The 20,759-nt window shown below is 45.4% G+C and overlaps 2 protein-coding genes and 1 long non-coding RNA gene across 24 annotated transcripts in view; 2 read left to right on the forward strand and 1 right to left on the reverse strand.

The window, feature by feature from the left end:
* The window catches only part of TTF2 (transcription termination factor 2), a 56,705-nt gene extending 51,025 nt beyond the window's left edge, over window positions 1–5,680 (forward strand). For 5 of the 12 annotated variants that reach the window (XM_027091175.1, XM_027091178.1, XM_027091186.1 and 2 more), the window contains one exon: window positions 191–1,380. The gene's annotated coding sequence lies outside the window, so the exon portion shown is untranslated. Of the gene's footprint in view, window positions 1–190; window positions 1,592–4,839 lie in introns of those variants that run through there. The other 7 variants (XM_027091180.1, XM_027091181.1, XM_027091183.1 and 4 more) reach the window with 3 other exon arrangements.
* TRIM45 (tripartite motif containing 45) lies at window positions 317–9,646 on the reverse strand. The gene is made up of 6 exons (XM_027091192.1): window positions 8,551–9,646; window positions 6,169–6,902; window positions 4,821–4,950; window positions 3,875–3,989; window positions 1,472–1,598; window positions 317–586 (listed from the first exon to the last, which is right to left on the reverse strand). Exons 1-6 carry the CDS (start codon window positions 9,036–9,038, stop codon window positions 438–440), a joined length of 1,743 nt encoding a protein of 580 aa, XP_026946993.1. The 5' UTR covers window positions 9,039–9,646; the 3' UTR covers window positions 317–437.
* Window positions 9,647–10,140: 494 nt separating this feature from the next.
* The window catches only part of LOC113611807 (uncharacterized), a 35,891-nt gene continuing 25,272 nt past the window's right edge, over window positions 10,141–20,759 (forward strand). For 6 of the 11 annotated variants that reach the window (XR_003429609.1, XR_003429610.1, XR_003429602.1 and 3 more), the window contains exons 1-2: window positions 10,150–10,455; window positions 19,708–19,840. This is a non-coding gene — a long non-coding RNA (uncharacterized LOC113611807). Of the gene's footprint in view, window positions 10,456–10,858; window positions 10,948–13,655; window positions 13,696–19,707; window positions 19,841–20,697; window positions 20,741–20,759 lie in introns of all 11 variants that reach the window. The other 5 variants (XR_003429605.1, XR_003429611.1, XR_003429604.1 and 2 more) reach the window with 5 other exon arrangements.

Genomic DNA, 20,759 nt, shown 5'->3' on the forward strand with positions numbered 1-20,759 from the left:
AAAGCCAGCTTTGATTAACAACTGCTAGTTTCAAAGATCTGTCTGCTTTTGAAGATGTACTAAGATAGACACTGTATGATTCTCGAATCTATTTTAGCCATTTTGTACAGTCGCTCTCCTACTGGACTACAGTATATATGTTTTAAAAGGACACTAATGAGGGGCACCATCTGGTATTAACTTTAACCAGACAGCTGACTGCCTCCCCTCCCCCAAAGACCTTTGGCCACGAAGAAGAGAAACGTAGCGTGGTCTCTGGTGCTCGACCACCTGGACGTACAATCAGTGAGTAACTCACAAAAAGGTACTTGGACTCGAGGGTATAACATAAGGCACTTTGTTTTTAATTCCATCAGTTTCTTCAGAATTAAGGTCAGGGGTTCTCTGGTGATCTGAAGCCGTGACCACAGACCCAGGAAGCCGTCAGAGGGCCGCCGTCAGAGGGCCACCGTCCTCAGTACACTCCTCGCTGCGCTCTGCCCACCTGCCCATGCGCATTCTGACTTCTCGGTAAACTTCCCACAGCACGACCAGTGGGGGCGCCCCGGGTGGCCTTTGTGTCCGTGGCCACAGCCTAGGTACCCACCTGCATGGTTCAAAGAGGAGAGGGGAGAACCACCATTAGAGGAAAGTCCAGCAGTTACCACGGAAATTAATGCTCCTGGCGACATTCAGACTCATGGACGTGAAAACGTCTAATAAAAACCCGTAGAGAGGAACAAGCTATTCGGTGCCTCTGTAGTCAGGAGAACTCACAAGACTGATGACAGCAAATCAATTAAGGTTAGCTGAAGTTCTAAGAAGAGTGTTATTTTAACACTGCTAACTCAAGGAGAAGAACTGGTTTGGATTTTAACTGTAACATAATCTAGATGAAAGGGAAGTGCAGAGTGGTGGAAATAAACAAAATAGATCCTGAAGTGTTTATGAGAGTTTACAAGAGCCTATCTTAAGGCCCACCACTGGAGTAAGGATACCACAGAATACTGAAAATAATTAGATCTCTTGCCTGAGCTGACCCTCTTGCCCACCCACCCTGTCCCCAAGAAAAGAGCCAGACCTGGTTCAGTTAATTTATTCATCTGTTCTCCCATCCCTGCCTTGTTTGGAATTTCTCTAAGGTTTTAAAAGGAACAGAGCGGGTTTACATCTTTGACACCGCTCAGGCTGTTGGAAAGGGTACAGGCTGAAATCGAGCATTCTAGGAGAAGCACAGGGCTCCTAGGATTAGTGAACTGTATCAAAACTAAAAAACTCAGAACTTTGCAGCTTGCTATTTCAGTTTCCAGAACAAGAAGCTTTAAATGAAACTTTTAGAACTGTGATATATTTATACGCACAGACTGCATTCCTAGAAACAAAGCCTAAGTCTGAACACCCCGAAGCTGGTCGCTGTGGTAGTTGATCCCGCCGCCGGGAGACAGCAGCAGAGGGAGAGCGAGGGCTTTCAGGAGCGACTGGTTCTCCTTACCCGGCATGGTGCCTCCACATGCGCAGCGAGCAGTCTTCTGGCCTCCGCTGGAGCAGAACGTGCAGCAGTGAAACACGCCTGGGTGTGAGCGGTGCCGTTTCCTCACGGTCACAGCGAATGGTGAGCCCTTCAATGTTCAGACCAAGAGCAAAGAACAGCACCTTGTGAGTCAACGGGTGTGCCGAGCATCACACATACTAAACGGAGTGTAAGTCGCAGGGCCTGTCCCTGGAGGGACGAGGACAGCAGGAGGGAAACAGCGACTGGGGGACAGCAGCCAGCTGGGCGCTGAGCTGGATGGGGCCAGATACAAATGCAGTGAGAGGGGGAGTCAAGGAATCCGTGCTGCTCTCCCAGCATGCATGCCACCTGATGCACTAGGAAACCCAACTGTGCTTTCACGTCACTGACCTTGGTCTCTATCTCCTCCATTCCTGAGCAAGCTTGGGTAACTATAGAGCACACAACCACAAGGTGAGGACATCTGTGGTCCTTTCTCCAGTTTCTCGGCCACACACCCCCTCCCCTCACATACTGAGCCAGCTCCTCTCCTTCCATCCCTCCATCCTGGACACAACTGTTTACCCATCCCCTTTACTTTGGGTTGGTGAAGATAGATGGAAGGGAGGAAGGTTAAAAGCCTGTGGTTAATAATTCTCAGATTGGGCTTCCCTGGTGGCACAGTGGTTGGGAGTCCGCCTGCTGATGCAGGGGACGCGGGTTTGTGCCCCGGTCCGGGAGGATCCCACGTGCCGTGGAGCGGCTGGGCCTGTGAGCCATGGCTGGCTGCTGGGCCTGCGCGTCCAGAGCCTGTGCTCCGCAACAGGAGAGGCCACGGCAGTGAGAGGCCCGCATACCGCAAAAAAAAAAATCTCAGATTAGAAACTCTCCTGCCTCTTTTCCTTCAAGGATAACTTCCATTCTGCAATTTCTACCCTATGTTAAACAGTAAATATTTAATAACTGTTGTTATGTGCCTATCCCTGCATGAGAACTACACGTTCTGCAAAAGCACAAAGCAGAGAGGCTGGCACCTTAGAAGCCTTTCAAATGTTAAATCTCTCTTCCTTTAAAGAGTTTATGATCTGTTTTAAAAACAACCTGGAGTTCAAAGCTATGGGTTCAAATTATGATTTTTCCACACAGGTACTGTGTATTGTGGCAAGTTTGTTTCTTCGGTCCAGTTGGATGATGATCCTTATGCCTCAGTGATTTGGAGGAAAAGTGAAATAATGTTTGTAAAAACACCTAACCCAGGCTTCCCTGGTGGCGCAGTGGTTGGGAGTCTACCTGCCAATGTAGGGGACACGGGTTTGAGCCCTGGTCCGGGAGGATCTCACATGCCGCGCAGCGGCTGGGCCCATGTGCCGCAACTACTGAGTCCGCGCGCCACAACTACTGAGCCTGCGCGCCACGGCTATCAAAGCCCGAGTGCCTAGAGCCCGTGCTCTGCAATGGGAGAAGCCACTGCGATAAGAGGCCCGCGTACCACAGTGAGGAGTAGCCCCCACTCACCACAACTAGAGAAAGACCGTGCAGAGCAATGAGGACCCAATGCAGCCAAAATAAATAGATAAAATAAATAAATTTACAAATAAATAATAAATTTTAAAAAAACACCTAACCCGTCTGACATCCTGTAATTAGGCAAGCAGCAAGTGGCTATTGAATATGAGTCTTCCTGTGGCACAGACCACAAGCCTAACACATCATGATGCTCTATGGTGTTTTATTGTCCTTGTCAGTGTTGATTTCTGGTTGGGGGAAACCTCTGACAGCTCGAATGTCAGCAGAGATTCTGCCGGACGTGTTGAGTATTACCCAATTTTTAAAAATTCATAATCTCTACACCAGAAAGTGTTACATGTATCTGTGGAGGTAACAGACAAGCATATACGTATAAACAGAGTAGAGAATTATCTGGGCAGATGGTTAGGCAGAGAGATGACTGGTCAGTCAAGAAGAGAGGGCATAACTCTCCCAATGGTGTTCCAGTAAGCCCATGTCTGGTCATAGTCTGAAAAAGCTGGAATATCCTGAGCTAGATTATATTGCTCGAACGTGTGTATGCTTGTCCGCTGGTAGGCTGGCCCCTCTGATCAAGGCATCTTTCCCAAATTAAGAATTCCAACAAACTGGGAGAATGATAAAATACAAGCACAACTGCCAGGAGGTAAAGTAGGGATAGAGAGTTCTTAATCGTCACCAGCATCCTCTCGTAAGAATAAGAGCTGCAAAATCTGGGCCATTTCTAAAGTGAGATGAAATAAGAAAGAAGAGAATCCTGTTCAAGGCCTCTATACAGCTGATCCTGTGAGAAATGTCTCCACATCCTAAGATGACAAAACCCAGGGGGACCAGGGTGAAAGGAGGTCAGTGAAGCACAGGTAAAGTCTCACTCACCTGCACGTGTTGTTCCTTGACACAGACGAACACAGTATAGATGCCAGGTTCCTTGGGGGTATAGGAAACGTAGTATGTCCCATCCTTGTTATCGTGGACCATCGTTTTGACTGGACTGGATGGAGGTGAGAGTTCAAAAATATCACTCATTCTCACAAGCCTGCTTCAGTTGCCCACTATTTTAGGATGTAAACTCTGCACCAGTGGTCCCCAACCTTTTTGGCACCAGGGACTGGTTTCGTGGAAGACAATTTTTCCACGGATGGGGGGATGGTTCGGGCGGTAATGCGAGCGATGGGGAGCAGCAGATGAAGCTTCACTTGCTCACCCGCCACTCACCTCCTGCTGTGCGGCCCGGTTCCTAACGGGGGCTGCAGACCCCTGCTCTACACCATAAATCCAGTATTAATTTTAAATGTCCCCCAAGCAGGATGTGTCTTCTACTTGTCTCGGAAATTAATTTTACAACAGAAGGTAAGCAACATAAATGCTGATTTAATCTGATGTTCTGACGAATTCCTTGAAAGCGTCACTGTGTTCTCTCCCCTCAGCTTCTGTTGTACCCTCCTGCCCTTCGTCCTCCCTCCTCCCTCCTCTAATTCCAGTGACGTATAACTTTGCTCCCAGAACAGTTTAGTAGCAAAGTGAGGCTGAATTTTGAGAAGGGCGCCATTCAGTCTAACATGGAATATTTTTCAGTCTATTTGAAGCTTGGGATGAAGACAGTCTGAGGGGCAGATCAGACCTTTGGGAGAGAATTGAATACAGGCCTAAAACCCACACAAGGAAACACATCTGGTCCACTTGGTCCTATTGCACTTTTCAATGGCATCATGGGGAGGTAGGCTGGAACTACTGCAGTTACAGCCCCACTACTGCAAAGGACCTCGGGTTTCCAGTCGCATCACCGCTCATTACCTGTGACGCCTGAGTGTATAATACAAACCTGTCTTTCTTATCTTTAGGGACTACTGCGACTTGAATGTTCTCTCCTCCCCTGCCCATGCTCTCTCCTGCTGCATCCTTACAAATGACGGTGAAAGAGACTGTCTGTTTCTCGCGGGCTCTGTGGAGATCTGCGGAAGATAAACACTCCATCCTCACCTCAAAGGCCAACTGCGGTGACTGTATCCCCAGATCAGACACCATCTTGCCTTTTCTCTTTAGAACAAAAGGTTGTGTTTCCAGTTTCCTCCCTTTCTGTTCTCCCAGGCATACCTCTTGGGAGTCGCTCCCGGTGAGCCTGCTTCTGTCTCAGCCAGCAGCTGCTCTTGGATCATATAGGATCCTGGACCTTAATTTCAGCCTTAAGGAAGCTTTGAAAATACTCAGGTTTGATGTATGTATTCAGAGAAAAAAACCTCTGGACACCGTGAGAGAGGCTGGTAACCCCAAACTACCCTCTCTGAGCTGCAGATCCTGCTGGAAGAGGCGGTGGGTACAGGGTGACCACCTGGGACTCTTCATGCTGTGAAGTCCTCCACAGCGTGGTAGCTGTGCCATGGTGTTGGGGGCATATTCAATAGCTACAGCCTCTGGTCCGGAAGTCAGATGAAACAGGCTTCTTAACCTGGGGTTCGTGAACTACTGTGAGGCCTTACGAAGGGTCTAAGAATCTCCTGAAATTGTATGCCCAAATTAATGGGTGTTTCTTGGGGACAGATCATTCTCAAAGGGATCTGTGACCCCCGAACAGGTAAGAATTCCTGTGCCAGTTAGGATGACTCTACAGTAGAGTCTTCCTGTGAGGACTGATCTGTGAAATACATGTTTGATCAATGTGGTCAAAAGAAATTGTTTTTCCCCTCTGCTGACTGAAATGCCTACCGTTTCCTTCAAATGCCAACACGTGGCTTACATGAACCAAAAAGGGCATAGAAGAAAGCAAACCATAACCCTGTCATCCTCACTCCTCAGAAACTCTCTTCAGAACTTGGTCCAAGCCATCCTCTCTGAACAGGCAGGATTCTGCCCGGCCCTGAGGCCTATGCTGTTATCTCCTATGGGCACTGCCTCTGTCCTGTCATCTGAGAGAAACAGCATGATCCTTGAGTTCCTTGGTAGTTACTACTTTTCTCCACTGGAAAAGGGTCAAGCTTCACCCCTGTAGGGATCTTAACTGTACCCTGACCAGAACAGATCAGAAAGAAAAGGACACAGGTGGGGTCACCGTCCATCGGATGCATATGTCTCTCTCCCTAGCTAAATGAAGGCCATGGCTGAAAAAGCCACATGTCTTTAACACCAGGTCCTGTCCACTGTCCTCTCAATGCCAGTGGGAAATGCCTTCCTACCTTCCCCTTGAAGGACACATTTGGCTGGATCGACCTCTTTGGTATTGATGGCCCCATAAACTTCATAGCCGCGGCACAGGCCTGCTTTCTCCTTAGGAGAGAAGGTGATCTTCTCGTTCACTCCAGGACGGGCACTGTATGCCACTTTGTTCAACTTTGTGAGCCGTTCCAGGACCACCCCTTTGGTGATGAGGATCTCCAGGTCGGAGCCACTGGTCAGCAAGTGCTCGGTGAACTCCACTCCGGTCCGCATGTCTGCCAGCAGCTGCTCCAGCTGTGCCTTCTGCAGCTGCAGGGAGTTCTCCTTCTGGATCCGGATGGCTTCCAGCTGCTTCAGCAGCTTGTCCCGATGCTCCTCGATGGCCTTGATGTAGCCCTCGGAGAAGCTGCGGACCTCGGCGGCCACGGCCTCCACCCGTTCCTGCAGGGCGCGGTTGGTCCCTTTGATCTGTGCCAGCGCCTTCTCCAGGGCCTCCACGTGGGGCTGGGTGCCTTTGAGGAGCTCCCGCACGGAGTCCCCGTGCTTGTGGACAACGTTGCTGGTGAGGTCGCAGGGGTGCTCCCGGTGCCCCCCCACCATGCACTCCCGGCACACGGGCTGGTCGCAGAGCTCACAGAACAGCCTCAGCTCCTCCGCAGGGTGAGCGGGACACAGAATGGGTTTCCCAATCTGGCTGTAGCCTTTCAAGTCTTTCAGGTCCACCATGGTGTGGTAAGTCGTCTTCTTCTGCCGCCTAGGGGCAAACAGAATCGGGGACGGGAAATGAGGGGACAACTCTACTTGGGAAACAGTCCGGCAGTTTTAAGAGCACGGGCTCTGAAGTCCAGCAAATCTGGGTTCGATTCCTCATTCTAACCTCTTACTAACCACATGACCCTCTAGGATTCCAGTTCCTCTTCCGTACCGCGGGGAGAATACCTACCTGAAAGGGCTGTTGTATAGGATTAAATGACAGTAGGCTAGGGCTCTCTGACTGGGCACCTGACTTTGCCAGAGGTTGCAATGCTAAGGCTACATCCTGGAACTTTCCCCGAAGAATTAATTTGTCAAGTTTAGGCAAGACCCTCAGCCTACTCCTGCAGCAAGCTAGAGGGGAGAGCACAGTGGAGACCCAGCAGCAAGAGACCAGACCTGTGCCAGATGGCACAAAATGAGCCTCAGGCAATTAAAAAGCAGCCGGCTGGCCACGACAGTCTCCCTCAGCTTCCACCTAACACTCCGGTAAAGCATTTCCTTTGACTAGCGCCTACATCACCCAAAGCAGCAAGCTAGAATTTTCCTCAACAAGAGTCATCAACATTATTAGAGAGAGTGGTCAGTGGTCAGTAAAATCAAACCTCTAATTCCCCTTTTCTGTAGCCCTCTAGAGATTCAGGGAAATCCCTAGAAACCATGGCTACTGTTCAGATTTTCCCCGTTAGCATTATAGCAACATCAAGGTTACATGCCTGTGCCGGCACCAGAAGAGTGGTTGTAGACAAAATAGGGCCAGCTGTTTAGCTGGCAGCAAAGTAGTCCAAATACAAGTTAAAAATAGAAAGACCGAAGACTATTAACTTGTTCTGTTGGTGAGGCCAGAAAATACATGGAAGGCAGAACTTAAAAACCACAGTAGGCTAATCCTAAAACCTTGGCCATCTTACACTGTGATGTTCTGGAATGGGGGAAGGGGGTCTGAAGGGGACAAAGTGATTTATGTGACAAACTGTTCACCACACACCCTTAAAGACATAATCTGCACCCCAATACGCACCTACCAGCCCACCTCACCAAGTTCCAGAGTAACACTAGGGTACAAGGCAAAGGCTGAGGTTGTGCCCACTAATCAGCACCTTATACTGGGAAGGCAGCAGAGATTAGTAGCAAGAGCATAGAAGGCAGTCAGAAGATCTGGATTTTAAATTCAGTTCTGTTAGACACTGCTTACCAGCTATGGGACCTTGGCAAATCACATGCTACTGAGCTTCAGTTTCCTCAAATAATAAATAGGGATGAAAACATTGCCTGCTTTTCTATGAGTTGCAAGGATCCAATGAGATGGAGGGCAGGGGCTTTGTCATTATACTCATTCACTTTCTCTAGCACCCAGTACAATTATTCACTATACAAATGATTGATGATCCAAGGAAAGTGTAAATGTGCTTTGTAAACTGAAAAGGACTCTGCAAACCTTCGATGCTATAATTATCATGGGTATTATATAAAGGCTGCAGGAGTTAACTACTGTTCTGGAATATCTGTAATCACACTGTATATTGCTCTCTGACCTTCCATGGAATTCAAGCTTTCCTTGCCATCTGCTCACCAAGGTTATTTCTCTGTCTTGACACCTCTTTGTACTCCGTTCTTAAGCCACACCAGGTGGGGTATCCCATCTTTACCTATGAGCCTGGCAGCAGAAGTGGCAGAGATTGGCTTTGCAGGTCTGACACCTCTTCTCCACTTCCCTGTCGCTGCACAGGTCACACACCAGGCCCTGGCCTTCCCCACGCAGACTCTCCAGCATCACATCATTCATGGCCAGGTGGTCTATGGTTAAAGCCTTCACTCCACCCATGGGCAGGTCCACCTGAGCATCACATACCGGACAGAGGATGCCAATTTGCGGCTGCAGAGTGCGTGGCTTGAGTTCCTGGAATACTGACCCCTCAGAGCTTGTGTCAGAGTCTCCCCCTCGGATGTCCACTACTGAGAAGGGTTCCAGCTGCTCCAGACAGGTGGTGCAAACTGTGTGCAAACAAGGCAAGAGCCTGGGGGCTTTGAAAAGCCCCATGCACAAAGGGCAGCGAGTCTTGCCTGAGTTTCCAGGTGTGGTCCCACTGGGGAGTTCGCTCACGAAGCCCAGCAGCGGCTTCCTTTTTTCTGCCATATTCCCTACGTTTGTGCTCAGTATCAGAAAAGGCCCTGGGAAGTTCTATAATGAAGTAGTATGTGATTAGGCCCACCCAAAGAGAAAGTTTCCAAAACTTGAACAGAGACCACGGGGACTCTCCCTTTGGCAAATCAAAGGGCAAAAAGGAAGAAAAGGATTCCTCAAAGGAACCACCCACAGATCTCAGCAAGGCCCCCTCCTTTGCAAGGCATCCCATACCAGACACGCCCACGCCCTCCTCTGTCTCCCCAAGTCCTCCTCCCCGGAAGCGCTTACAGATTTAGGTCTCCAGCTAGGCCTTCTGTCGACTCCTGAACCCCTGCACCTCCATCACCCTCCACTACCAGCCCCCTCCCACCGCCCGCCCCACTGGTCCCGCGCCCGCCCCACGACAAGTGCCACGCCCGCCCCCGCGTGATGAGGTAGGGGCGCCTCCCACTCCTTCCCTCGACTGGGCCCTCTGCGGAAGGCACGCGGCGGACGAGGGACCTACGAGACCCCACCGGCTCCTCGGTTGCCACCGCCTCCCCACCCTTAGGTCCAAGTTGCCCGACGACCCTGGCCCCTCCTCGCACCAATCCCAGCCCGGGGCTACTCAGGCGAGCCCAATCACCGTCCGAGAGGGGCGGCCCTTGCCGCTGCAGGCCCCGCCACCCTCCAGAGTAACACCATCTGCATCCAATAAGCTTTGGAAATTGCACATCTTCGCCTGTCCTCTCCGGGGAGGGGCGGGATCAAACTAAGGGCGGGAGGCGGGGCGGCCTGAGGGCTTAGGGCTCGGAGGAGAAAAAGAGTAAAGCTGGGAGTGAGCGGCATAGTATAGCCAGTGTCACCATTTCACGGCGACTGTCTCCCTCTCTACGGCTGTGGCGACCAGAGAGGCTAGAGTACCACTTAAAAAGCCGCGCTGATGTGCCACGGGTACGGCCTCCTTTGCGCCCTTGGATTGGTCCCACCAACCCAGCCTGCGCCCTCTCATTGGTGGGTGGTGCTGTCAGGTGGTCCCGAGCTCTGCCCTAGGGCTTGCTGGGAGTTGAAGCAGGAGGAGATTTCCTGGTTCCCGAGGCCTCGGGCCCAGCGACTGGCGTTTTTTCCTCGGCGCGGCTGAGAGCCTGCGAGTTCCCCTCTGGGCCTCCCAGCTTCTTTTAGTTAAGGAGTCCTCGAGGCCTAGCGTGCTGGTTACCAGAGCTTCTAGAAGCGGCTTGCCGGCTCCTGGCATTTTCCGGGCCAGACTGGTTCTGAGGACGCGTCAGGGAGACCCGTTGGACCCAGGTCTAGCGTTGCCTTCGTTCGGCCAGCGCCCGGGAGCTCGACTCCAGATTCCCTGGGGCTGGAGAAGCCGTTGTTTCGTCCGTCGGGGCCAGAGGTGCAGATGACTAAGGGGTTGTTTTTCGTCCAGAATTCTACAGTTTGTGTAAGAGAAGCAGGGCAAGTTTGTCCGCTGTTTTTTTTTTTTTTTTTTTTTTTGCGGTACGCGGGCCTATCACTGTCGTGGCCTCTCCCGTTGCGGAGCACAGGCTCCGGACGCGCAGGCTCAGCGGCCATGGCTCACGGGCCCAGCCGCTCCGCGGCATGTGGGATCCTCCCGGACCGGGGCACGAACCCGTGTCCCCTGCATTGGCAGGCGGACTCTCAACCACTACGCCACCAGGGAAGCCCTGTCCGCTGTTTTTATCAATCAGGGGCGGCCCGTGACCGGTCCCAGTGGGATAGTGGAAGATGTCAAAGAGGGATAAGGCCTTTGTGGGCTCACAAACTAATGGGAAGATGAACACACCAGGCACTGTTTCCTTCACAGTTTCTTTGTCTTCTTATAGTGTCCTTACGAGGAGTCTCCTGATTTGGCCTTATGGGGGATTTGCTACTCCTGGGATCTAGGACCTGTATCTCTAGAATTACAGAAACGGTAACACTCTGGCTCCTTACCCTCCACTTGTTCTCCTTATCTTAAGCCCGTGTAGGATGTCTGATTATCTGTCTCACTGCTTGCTTTGTTAATGGCTTTCCCTACTTGATTTGGACCCAATGGGCAACTGTCTCATTGATGTCTTCATTATCCATTTCGTGCTGTAGACACAGAGCCTGCAGCCTAAGCTTTAAGAAATATGGAATCTGAAACAAACGAACAAAAACTTGACTCTGAAATATGAAAAGAAACTGTAAAATAAAAAGTGAAATGTTTGGCCATATCCAAAATATAACATGTCAGTGAGTCAAATGCCACTTTTATATGTAAATTACATGTTATTTCCCAAAGTACTGCATGCCTACAAAGGTCTTAAAATAGTCCTTACCTAGATTTCTTCAGTTTCTTGTCCTTCTCCATACCTACTGGCTCAGAATCTGCTTTCTCCTCTCCAGTATGCTGGGGTGAGTCACAAAAACTGTGCAGACTTGGGTTTGCTATATATTCTTGCTCTGAACTCCATCTCAACCCTCCCTGATGCCTGGTCATGCTTTGCTTCATCTCTTATTTATGCTCTATCATATTTCCCATGGTAGATGTTCCAAGCTTCTCTTGTTTAAGAAGTGCTTTATAATTTACATGTTTATTATCTTACTTAATCTTTTAACAACTCTCTGAGAAAAGTCTCAAGTTTGGTGGCCAGCCCACGGTAACACATCTCAGACTTGAACTCTGTCTCATGACGCCACGTTTAAGATTCTAGCCCAACCACCTCTCTTACCCTTTCCTTTCCCAGCTTCTTAAGCATTGAATCCTTTATATACTCAGCAGGTAACTGCCTTTAATTGAGTAAGAAAAGCAACTCCCTCACTTTTTTTTAACATCTTTATTGGGGTATAATTGCTTTACAATGGTGTGTTAGTTTCTGCTTTATAACAAAGTGAATCAGTTGTACATATACATATGTTCCCATATCTCTTCCCTCTTGCATCTCCCTCCCACCCTCCCTATCCCACCCCTCCAGGCGGTCACAAAGCACCGAGCTGATCTCCCTGTGCTATGTGGCTGCTTCCCACCAGCTATCTACCTTACGTTTGGTAGTGTATATATGTCCATGCCTCTCTCTCGCTTTGTCACAGCTCACCCTTCCCCCTCCCCATATCCTCAAGTCCATCCTCCAGTAGGTCTGTGTCTTTATTCCTATCTTACCCCTAGGTTCTTCATGACATTTTTTTTCCTTAAATTCCATGTATATGTGTTAGCATACGGTATTTGTCTTTCTCTTTCTGACTTACTTCACTCTGTATGACAGACTCTAGATCTATCCACCTCATTACAAATAGCTCAATTTCGTTTCTTTTTATGGCTGAGTAATATTCCATTTCCCTCACTTTTTACTAAAAAAATCTGTGATTCATCACACCTCCTTTTAGACCTCTCCTGACTGCTTTTCTTCTCTTCCAAGTTTAACCCCACAGGACTTTTGCTCTTGATTCCAACCTTTCCTGCCTTCTCAAAACCTTGCTATTCCTACATTTTCAGTCAGTCCTTTACTAGCGTGTTCTTCTACCAAATCCTCCCTTGACTAGGCTGCCTGTCAACTTACTGACCTTTGTGACTCTCACCACTACATTTCAGAAGAGTAATCTCACTTTCTGCTTTCATCATGGTCTTCTCATTATCACCATCGCCACCCATTTTTTTCCTCCCCCAAATAAACTAACTCCTCTTTCCTGTTGAGACTTCTCTTGTGGATCACAAGTGACCATGTCACTGGCCTTTTCTCACTACAGTCTCTTTAGTATTCACCATTGTTATGTACTTCTTCATCCTTAAAACTTGCTTTCCCCCTTGCCTTCTGAAATACTCTCCTGGCCTTCTTGTCTCCTGGACTGCTTCTCACGTTCTCCTTCCTCACTAGTTCCCCTTCCTCCACTTTACCTTTTCTTCTTATACAGATGATCCTCAGATTCACACTTTTCAGTACTGACCTCTCTCCTGAGCTTTGGTCACAGCCATCTGTTATAAACCTGTGCTCAAATGTGGCCCCATCACCTTAAGCCCTGCATAGCTTAAACTTCATTGAGCTTCTTTATTCACCAAACTGTGCTCTTTGAATTTTCCTATTTTATTCTCTCAAGGATATCATCCTTCTCCCTTCCCTCCAGCTTGAAACCTTATAGTGCTCTTGGCCTCCTTTCTCTTTTTCCATATCCAGGCAGATACCTTTTCCATCCCCACTGCCAATACCTTACTGTGTAGAATTTTCTGATGATAAGGACATTATCACCCTTACTTCAAGTATTAGACTAGTCTCTGAATTATTCCTACCCTCCATTTTTACTCAGTTGAATTTATACAGTTTTTCCAAATTAATTGTAAAAATATGATATAAATCAGTCTTCATTCTAAAAGCTTCAGTAGCTCCCAATCCCCATAGGATAAAATCTGGATTCCTGAATAGATCCATAACACTTGCCTTTTCGTTTACCTAAACATTGCCAAGAACACTTCTTGGCCTTATCCAATTTTGTCTTCAGAATTCTTCCACCTTTATTATTTAAACACACCTTCTCTTTTTCTTTTTTTTAAATTAATTTTTATTGGAGTATAGTTGCTTTACAGTGTTGTGTTAGTTTCTACTGTACAGCAAAGTGAATCAGCTATACTTATACGTATGTCCCCTCTTTTTCGGCTTTCCCATTTAGGTCACCACAGAGCATCGAGTAGAGTTCCGTGTGCTATACAGTAGGTTCTCATTAGTTATCTATTTTATACATAGTATCATTAGTGTATGTCAATCCCAATCTCTCAATTCCTCCCACTTCTTTTTTTTAATTGACTTTTTCTTTTTTTTTTTATTGAAGTATAGTTGTTTTACAACGTTGTGTTAACTTCTGCTGTAGAGCAAAGTGATTCAGTTATACATGTATATACATTCTTTTCCATTATGGTTTATCACAGGATATTGAATATAGTTCCCTGTGTTATACAGTAGGACCTTGTTGTTTATCCATTCTATATATAATAGCTTACATCTGCTAACCTCAGCCTCCCACTCCATCCCTCCCCATCCCTCCCCAACCTATCCTCCCCCTTGGCAACCACAAGTCTGTTCTTTATGTCTGTGAGTCTGTTTGTGTTTCGTAGATAGGTTTCATTTGTGTCATATTTTAGATTACACATATAAGTGATATCATATGGTATTTGTCTTTCTCTCTCTGACTTACTTCACTTAGTATGATAATCTCTAGTTCCATCCATGTTGCTGCAAATGGCATTATTTCCTTCTTTTTTATGGCTGAGTAGTATTCCATTGTATTATATATATGTACTGCATCTTCTTTATCCATTCATCTGTCAGTGGACATTTAGGTTGTTTCCATGCTTGGTTATTGTGAATAGTACAGCTGTGAACATAGGGGTGCGTGTATCTTTTTGCATTATAGTTTTGTCTGGATATATGCCCAGGAGTTGGATTACTGGATCATATGGTAATTCTATTTTTAGTTTTTTGAGGAACCTCCATTCTGTTTTTCTATAATGGCTGCACCAACTTACATTTCCACCAACAGTATAAGAGCGTTCTCTTTTCTCCACACCCTCTTCAATATTTGTTATTTGTAGACTTTTTAACAGTGGCCATTCTGACCAGTGTGAGGTGGTACCTCATTGTAGTTTTGATTTGCATTTCTCTAATAATTAGCAGTGTTGAATATCTTTTCATGTGCCTATTGGCCATTTGTATTTCTTCTTTGGAGAAATGTTTATTTAGGTCTTCTGCCCATCTTTTGTTTGGGTTGTTTGGTTTTTTTTGTTGTTGAGTTGTATGAGCTGTTTGTATACTTCAGAAATTACAGAGATTTGGAAATCTCTTGTCTGTTGCATCATTTGCAAATATTTTCTCCCATTCCGTAGGTTGTCTTTTCATTTTGTTGATGGTTTCCTTTGCTGTGCAGAAGCTTATAAGTTTGACTAGGTCTCATTTGTTTATTTTTGTTTTTATTTCTATTGTCTTGGGAGACTGACCTAAGAAAACGTTGGTATGATTTTTGCCTATGATCTCTTCTAGGAGTTTTAAGGTTTCATATCTTATTTTTAAGTCTTTAAGCCATTTTGAGTTTATTTTTGTATATGGTGTGAGTATGTTCTAACTTCATTGATTTTCATGCGGCTGTCCAACTTTCCCAACACCACTTGCTGAAGAGACTTTTTTCCATTGTGTATTCTTACCTCCTTTGTTGAAGATTAATTGACTGTAGTTGTGTGGGTTTATTTCTGAGCTCTCTATTCTGTTCCATTGATCCATATGTCTGTTTTTGTGCCAGTACCATGCTGTTTTGATTATTGTAGCTTTGTAGTATGGCCTGAAGTCTGGGAGGGTTATGCCTCCAGCTTTGTTCTTTTTCCTTAGGATTGCTTTGGCAATTCTGGGTCTTTTGTGGTTCCACATAAATTTTAGGATTATTCTAGTTCTGTGAAAAATGTCCTGGGTAATTTGATAGGGATTGCATTAAATCTGTAGACTGCTTTGGCTAGTATGGCCGTTTTAACAATATTAATTCTTCCCATCCAAGAGCATGGGATATCTTTCCATTTCTTTGAATCATCTTTCAGTTTCCTGTATTAGTATTTTATGGTTCTCAGCATATAAGTCTTTCACTTCCTTGGTCAGGTTTATTCCTAAGTATTTAAATTTTTTTTTTGGTGCCATTTTAAAAGGTATTGTTTTTCTACATTCCCTTTCTGATATTTCATTGTTAGTGTAAAGAAATGCAACCAATTTCTGAAACATACCCTTCCTTCTATGTTATGCTGCTTCACACTACTTCTGTGAAACTTTCCCTGTTATTTCAGAGCTCCAGATTTGACTCCAATAGCTCTTCTGCCTATACTTTTCACTGCTACATTCTGGTATTAAGTGTTTTTATTTATTATGCATGTATTGATATATGTATATATGTATAATATATATACACATACACACATACATTCTTTGTTTATTAAGATGAAAAACCCTTGGCAACCAATCCTTTGCCTACACAGTAGACATCTAATAGACTTATTAGTGATGAGGCAAATAAATGATCTCAAAGTAGAACAGGGCTTCCCTCGTGGTGCAGTGGTTGAGAATCTGCCTGCCAATGCAGGGGACACGGGTTCGAGCCCTGGTCTGGGAAGATCCCACATGCCGCGGAGCAGCTGGGCCCGTGAGCCGCAATTACTGAGCCTGCGCGTCTGGAGCCTGTGCTCCACAGAGAACAAGAGAGGCAGCGATAGTGAGAGGCCTGCGCACGGCGATGAAGAATGGCTCCCACTTGCCACGACTAGAGAAAGCCCTCGCACAGAAACGAAGACCCAACACAGCCGTAAATAAATTAATTAAAAAAAAAAAAAAAGTAGAACAAATGGGATGACCTGCAACCAAGAGTTCTGTGGATAATGCAGACCATAAGTGATATGGGGTGAGATTAAGGGAGAGGATTATTTAAGGATTCTACTTTCCCAGCATTAGTTAGTGTTTTGTTCCATGCTCACATACTGCTTCATCTTTCTGGGGACCTCAGGCAGAAAATAGTTACAGGGAAGTGCAGAGTCATGGGATCAGAGGAACAGGACTGATGTAAATGACCAGGTCCATCAAGGTGTCTAAGGAGTTTCAGCCCACTCCTATAGCCCAAGAAAGACAAGAAGACTAGGAAGGGAAGATGACCCATCAGGAAACTAGACAGTATGCCTGATCATCACCACCAGCCATGGAGTGAATGTATAGAAAGTGAACCAGAGAGCCATGTCAGACTTATCTTTCAACATTATAGCTGTTTCTGTCAACTCACCATCCTTCCTCCTTCCTTATTTCAGAGCAAGGACAGTCATTTCTCCTAAGATCTGTGTTCTGAAGCCCAGTCTCATCTGCCTCCTCCTCCTCCTCTCTCTTCATACTTTCTTTTTTTAATTAAATTTAATTTTCTAGCTTCATTGAGGTATATTTGACATATAATATTGTATAAGTTTGTATCAAACTTATTCATTCAAACTTACCAAATCAAACTTGTTGATCTGATACATTTATGTATTACAGAATGATTACCAACATAGCCAACACCTGCATCATACCCCATAATTACCATTTCCTTTTTGTGGTGAGAACATTTGAGATCCACTCTCTTAGCAACTTTCAAGTATACAACACACTATTGTTAACTGTAATCACCATGCTGTACATTAGATCCCCAGAACTTATTCCTCTTATAACTGGAAGTTTGTACATTTGATCACCATCTCCTATTTTCCCCTGCCACCTACCCCTAGTAACTACCATTCTAGTCTGTTTCTATGAGTTTGGCTTTTTCAGATTCCACATGTAATTGATATCATACTTTCTGGTGGATTTTCTTTCAGCTCATACCCATGCTTCACTCTCTTCTTCTACCCTACAACCTGTCTTGAGCTCCTGATTTTGCTCTGCCTCTTAAAAAGAATAGTCTACACTTGTTTCTCTAATTCTCCTCACATTTTACTCCTAAACAGAGTACAGTCTGGCTTTTCCTCTCACCATTGCCTGAAATTGATGTTGCCAAAGTCTCTGATAACTTCCCACTTGCTGTATCTAGTGGATACTTTTCAGTTATTATCTATAGAATTTGCTATAGCTTTTGACATTGACAATTTCTTCTTGAAACTTTCCCCTGTTCGGTTGCTATAACACTCTTCTTGATCTTCTCTCCTCTTCCTGCCCCTCTAATCACTCATTTTCTTTCTCCCTGCGGTGTACTTCTTCCTCAATGTGGCTTTTAAACGTTGTTATTTCCCAGGGCCCTTTAGCCCCCCTCCACCCTTTAAAAAACAAACAAAAAAAACGTTTCATCCTCCCTTGGTTGTTGTGGGATTGGAGGTGAAAGCACCAGCCCACAGCAGGGAGCAGCTCCCTCCCTGCTCTTCCTGCTTTACTTCAAATTCTTATCATACTTTGTTTGGATTACGAATGTGTCCCTATTTCCAATCCATTCTCTATAATCCTGTTAGAGATCTTTCTGAAACTACGTTTTGATCATGATCTTCAGTGGCTATTCAGTACCTTCATTTGTTCATCAAATATCATTTAAGCACCTGGAATATGTTTTCCCCAAATGCCTTCGTGGCTTGCTCTCCACTAGAATAATCAATTCTGTGAAGGGAGGGACTTTGGACTCTGTGCCAGGATTTATCATTGTGTAGAACAAGCAAAAATCCCTGCTGTCATGCAGATTATCTTCTAGTAGGGGCTTGACTCTACCTCTGCCAGCCCAGCCAAGTTCATTTCTTGCACTGCCCCACCCTGACCTCAGTATGCACCCTGAGCTTCTGCCTCTTTCATGATTGTACAAGCTACTTGCTCTGCTTAGGACACCCTGCTCATTCTCCTTGCCTAGTTAATTCCTACCCATTGGTCAAAGCTCACTTTTCAGACGTCAGCTTCTCTAGGAATCCTTCATTGATCAAGTCTTTATTACGTGCTGCTCTGTGTGCTACCCTTGGTACTCTGTGATGACCTCTAGTAAGTTTTTAACATTCTGCATTTAAATTTTATACTTGCTTGTCTGTTTCTGCCCTCACTACACCCCACCCCTCCCACACTAAGAACAAGGAACAGTGTTTTATTTCTGCATTCCCAACATTGGGCACATGTCTCAAACATAGTATGGTTTAATAAATGTTCCATACGTGAATAAATGGCCTAGATTCATGTTTAATTTCTAAGAAACTGATCATAATGATAGGATAGATGACTGGAGAAATTTATTGTTTATTTCAGTAGGTCATTTTTGCCTTCTGATTTTTTTTTTTCCAAGAGCCTGAGTCTTTAGTGCCATCTAGTGGAAGTAGCTGCAATAAAAAGCTATGCTACTGGTAAAGCTTGGACAGTGCATGCTGTTCTATCTTGTTTATTTTGAACAGAGCCATAGAAGGTAGAACTTGGTCTCATTGCATTATTGGCGCTTTGATTTACATCTAGAAATTCACTGTACCCTGAGATGATTCTAATTGTGAGATCTAGCAAGTATAAATACTCCCTTATAATGGATATTTTCTGATAAATGGGAAACTCCTCAACTTTGAGGTGTACGATGCAATGGCTAGAATGATCTGAGCTTTGAGGCTCTCCTTGTGTAACTGCTTTTAGGTCAGACTGGAAGTAAACAAGAACTAAGTTCCATTATTACTTAACTACCTACCTTTTCAGAAAAAAAATTTTTTGCTGTCTTATCCAAGATCTTCTGGCTCTTCTCACTTGACTCCTAATCATCTGACCAAATTCTCTGCCATGACCCCAGACATTCTATAGTTGTTGTAGTCAGGAAGCTGCACCCAATCTTAATTGGTTTGGCATAAATATTAACTATTCTTAGACTATTTATACATTATTGCACACTCTATTCATATCTTTGTGTAAAGTCCTTTGCTATATTATGTACTAAAATTCACTAACCTTTTAAAACGCATCTGTTACATTATATTAAATTAATGTGGATAAATACTTTGTGATCATGTCTCATAAATTTATCTTCTATATAAAATATACATGATTAAATTAAATCAGTAATAATATAAAGAAAATGGCATATTTGGAGATTGGTGATGATTCTCGTGATTCAAATTAGAGCAGCAGTTGTGGAGTGCTCATTCTGTTATATTAGAGAATGGATCATAAAAGTCATGCTTTGCACTCTTTATAATGTTGCATTATAATTTAACATATGCTATTTTTTTTCCTTTTAGGATTCTTTTGTGATTTATATTTAATGAGCGTGTCAACTTCAAGATTAATCATGAAAATTTTGATTTGGAAGAGACCCTTTGTTTGGAATATGTTTGCCCTAGATATCTTCATGGCTTATTCTTTACCAAAATGGTAAGTCTTTGAGGGCAAGGACTATTGTCTATTAAATTCTATGTCTATCCACAGTATCTAGATGCATGCCTGTCCCATAGTTGGAGCCCAATAATTATTTATTGAATGGATGTATGAGAAGATTGAGGCATGGCTAGGTAAAGACATTGGCTTAAGGTCACTTAAGACGTTAGTGGTAGAACTGGGCAAGAATCCATGTTTTCTGACTCCTGTTCTGTTGAGTGATTCAATACAACACCTCGTCTCTAATCGGTGCTGCTTTTAAACCAGGCCCCTGGGTCCCCTGCCCTGGGTCCTTTGCTTTGAAAGGACCCACTGTGGCCCTTCTCCAGTTACATCCCTTCCCAGGGGCCAAGATATTCTAAGAGTACGTCTCCCCACTACTCTCCACTCCGCCCCACCGCCCATTGACACACACACATTCCAGAAGATACTCTAGCTACCAGGGATTCTTGAAATTCCCTGACAGATAGCTGGAAGCCCACTTCCAGGGCCTGTGCTGGCTCTTCTTCGGTTATAGACAGGATAAGTGTGCCCACACCTAGGCCTCAGGAGTGGTAAAGGCCAGCTGTTGTGGGTGGTGGAGCTTGATCAAGTTTGTTGGGATAGCCACACAAATGTGTGTGAGGCCCCTCTGTTGGGTGGAAGGAGAAGAACAGGTCATGGGCTGTTTGCGTCTGTTTCTCCTCTTGCTCATGGTCCCTCAAATGTTAGGGGCAGGCCTACCTCCATAATAAATCTGGTTCTCCCCACATATTAAATGTCATTTAAACCAGCGCTAAGTGAATACCTGTATTGTGCCAGACGCTGCACTAGGCATTTTCAAATGTATTTTCTCATTTATGTGTTACCCTTAGGAAGACTCAGAAGTGACTTGCCTAAGGACCCACAGCTGACTAGGTGCAGAGCTAAATGCATA

This window comes from Aethalodelphis obliquidens, unplaced genomic scaffold, assembly GCF_003676395.1.
Source record: "Aethalodelphis obliquidens isolate GAN/ISIS:26980383/991018 unplaced genomic scaffold, ASM367639v1 scaffold70, whole genome shotgun sequence".
Lineage (NCBI taxonomy): Eukaryota > Metazoa > Chordata > Mammalia > Artiodactyla > Delphinidae > Aethalodelphis > Aethalodelphis obliquidens.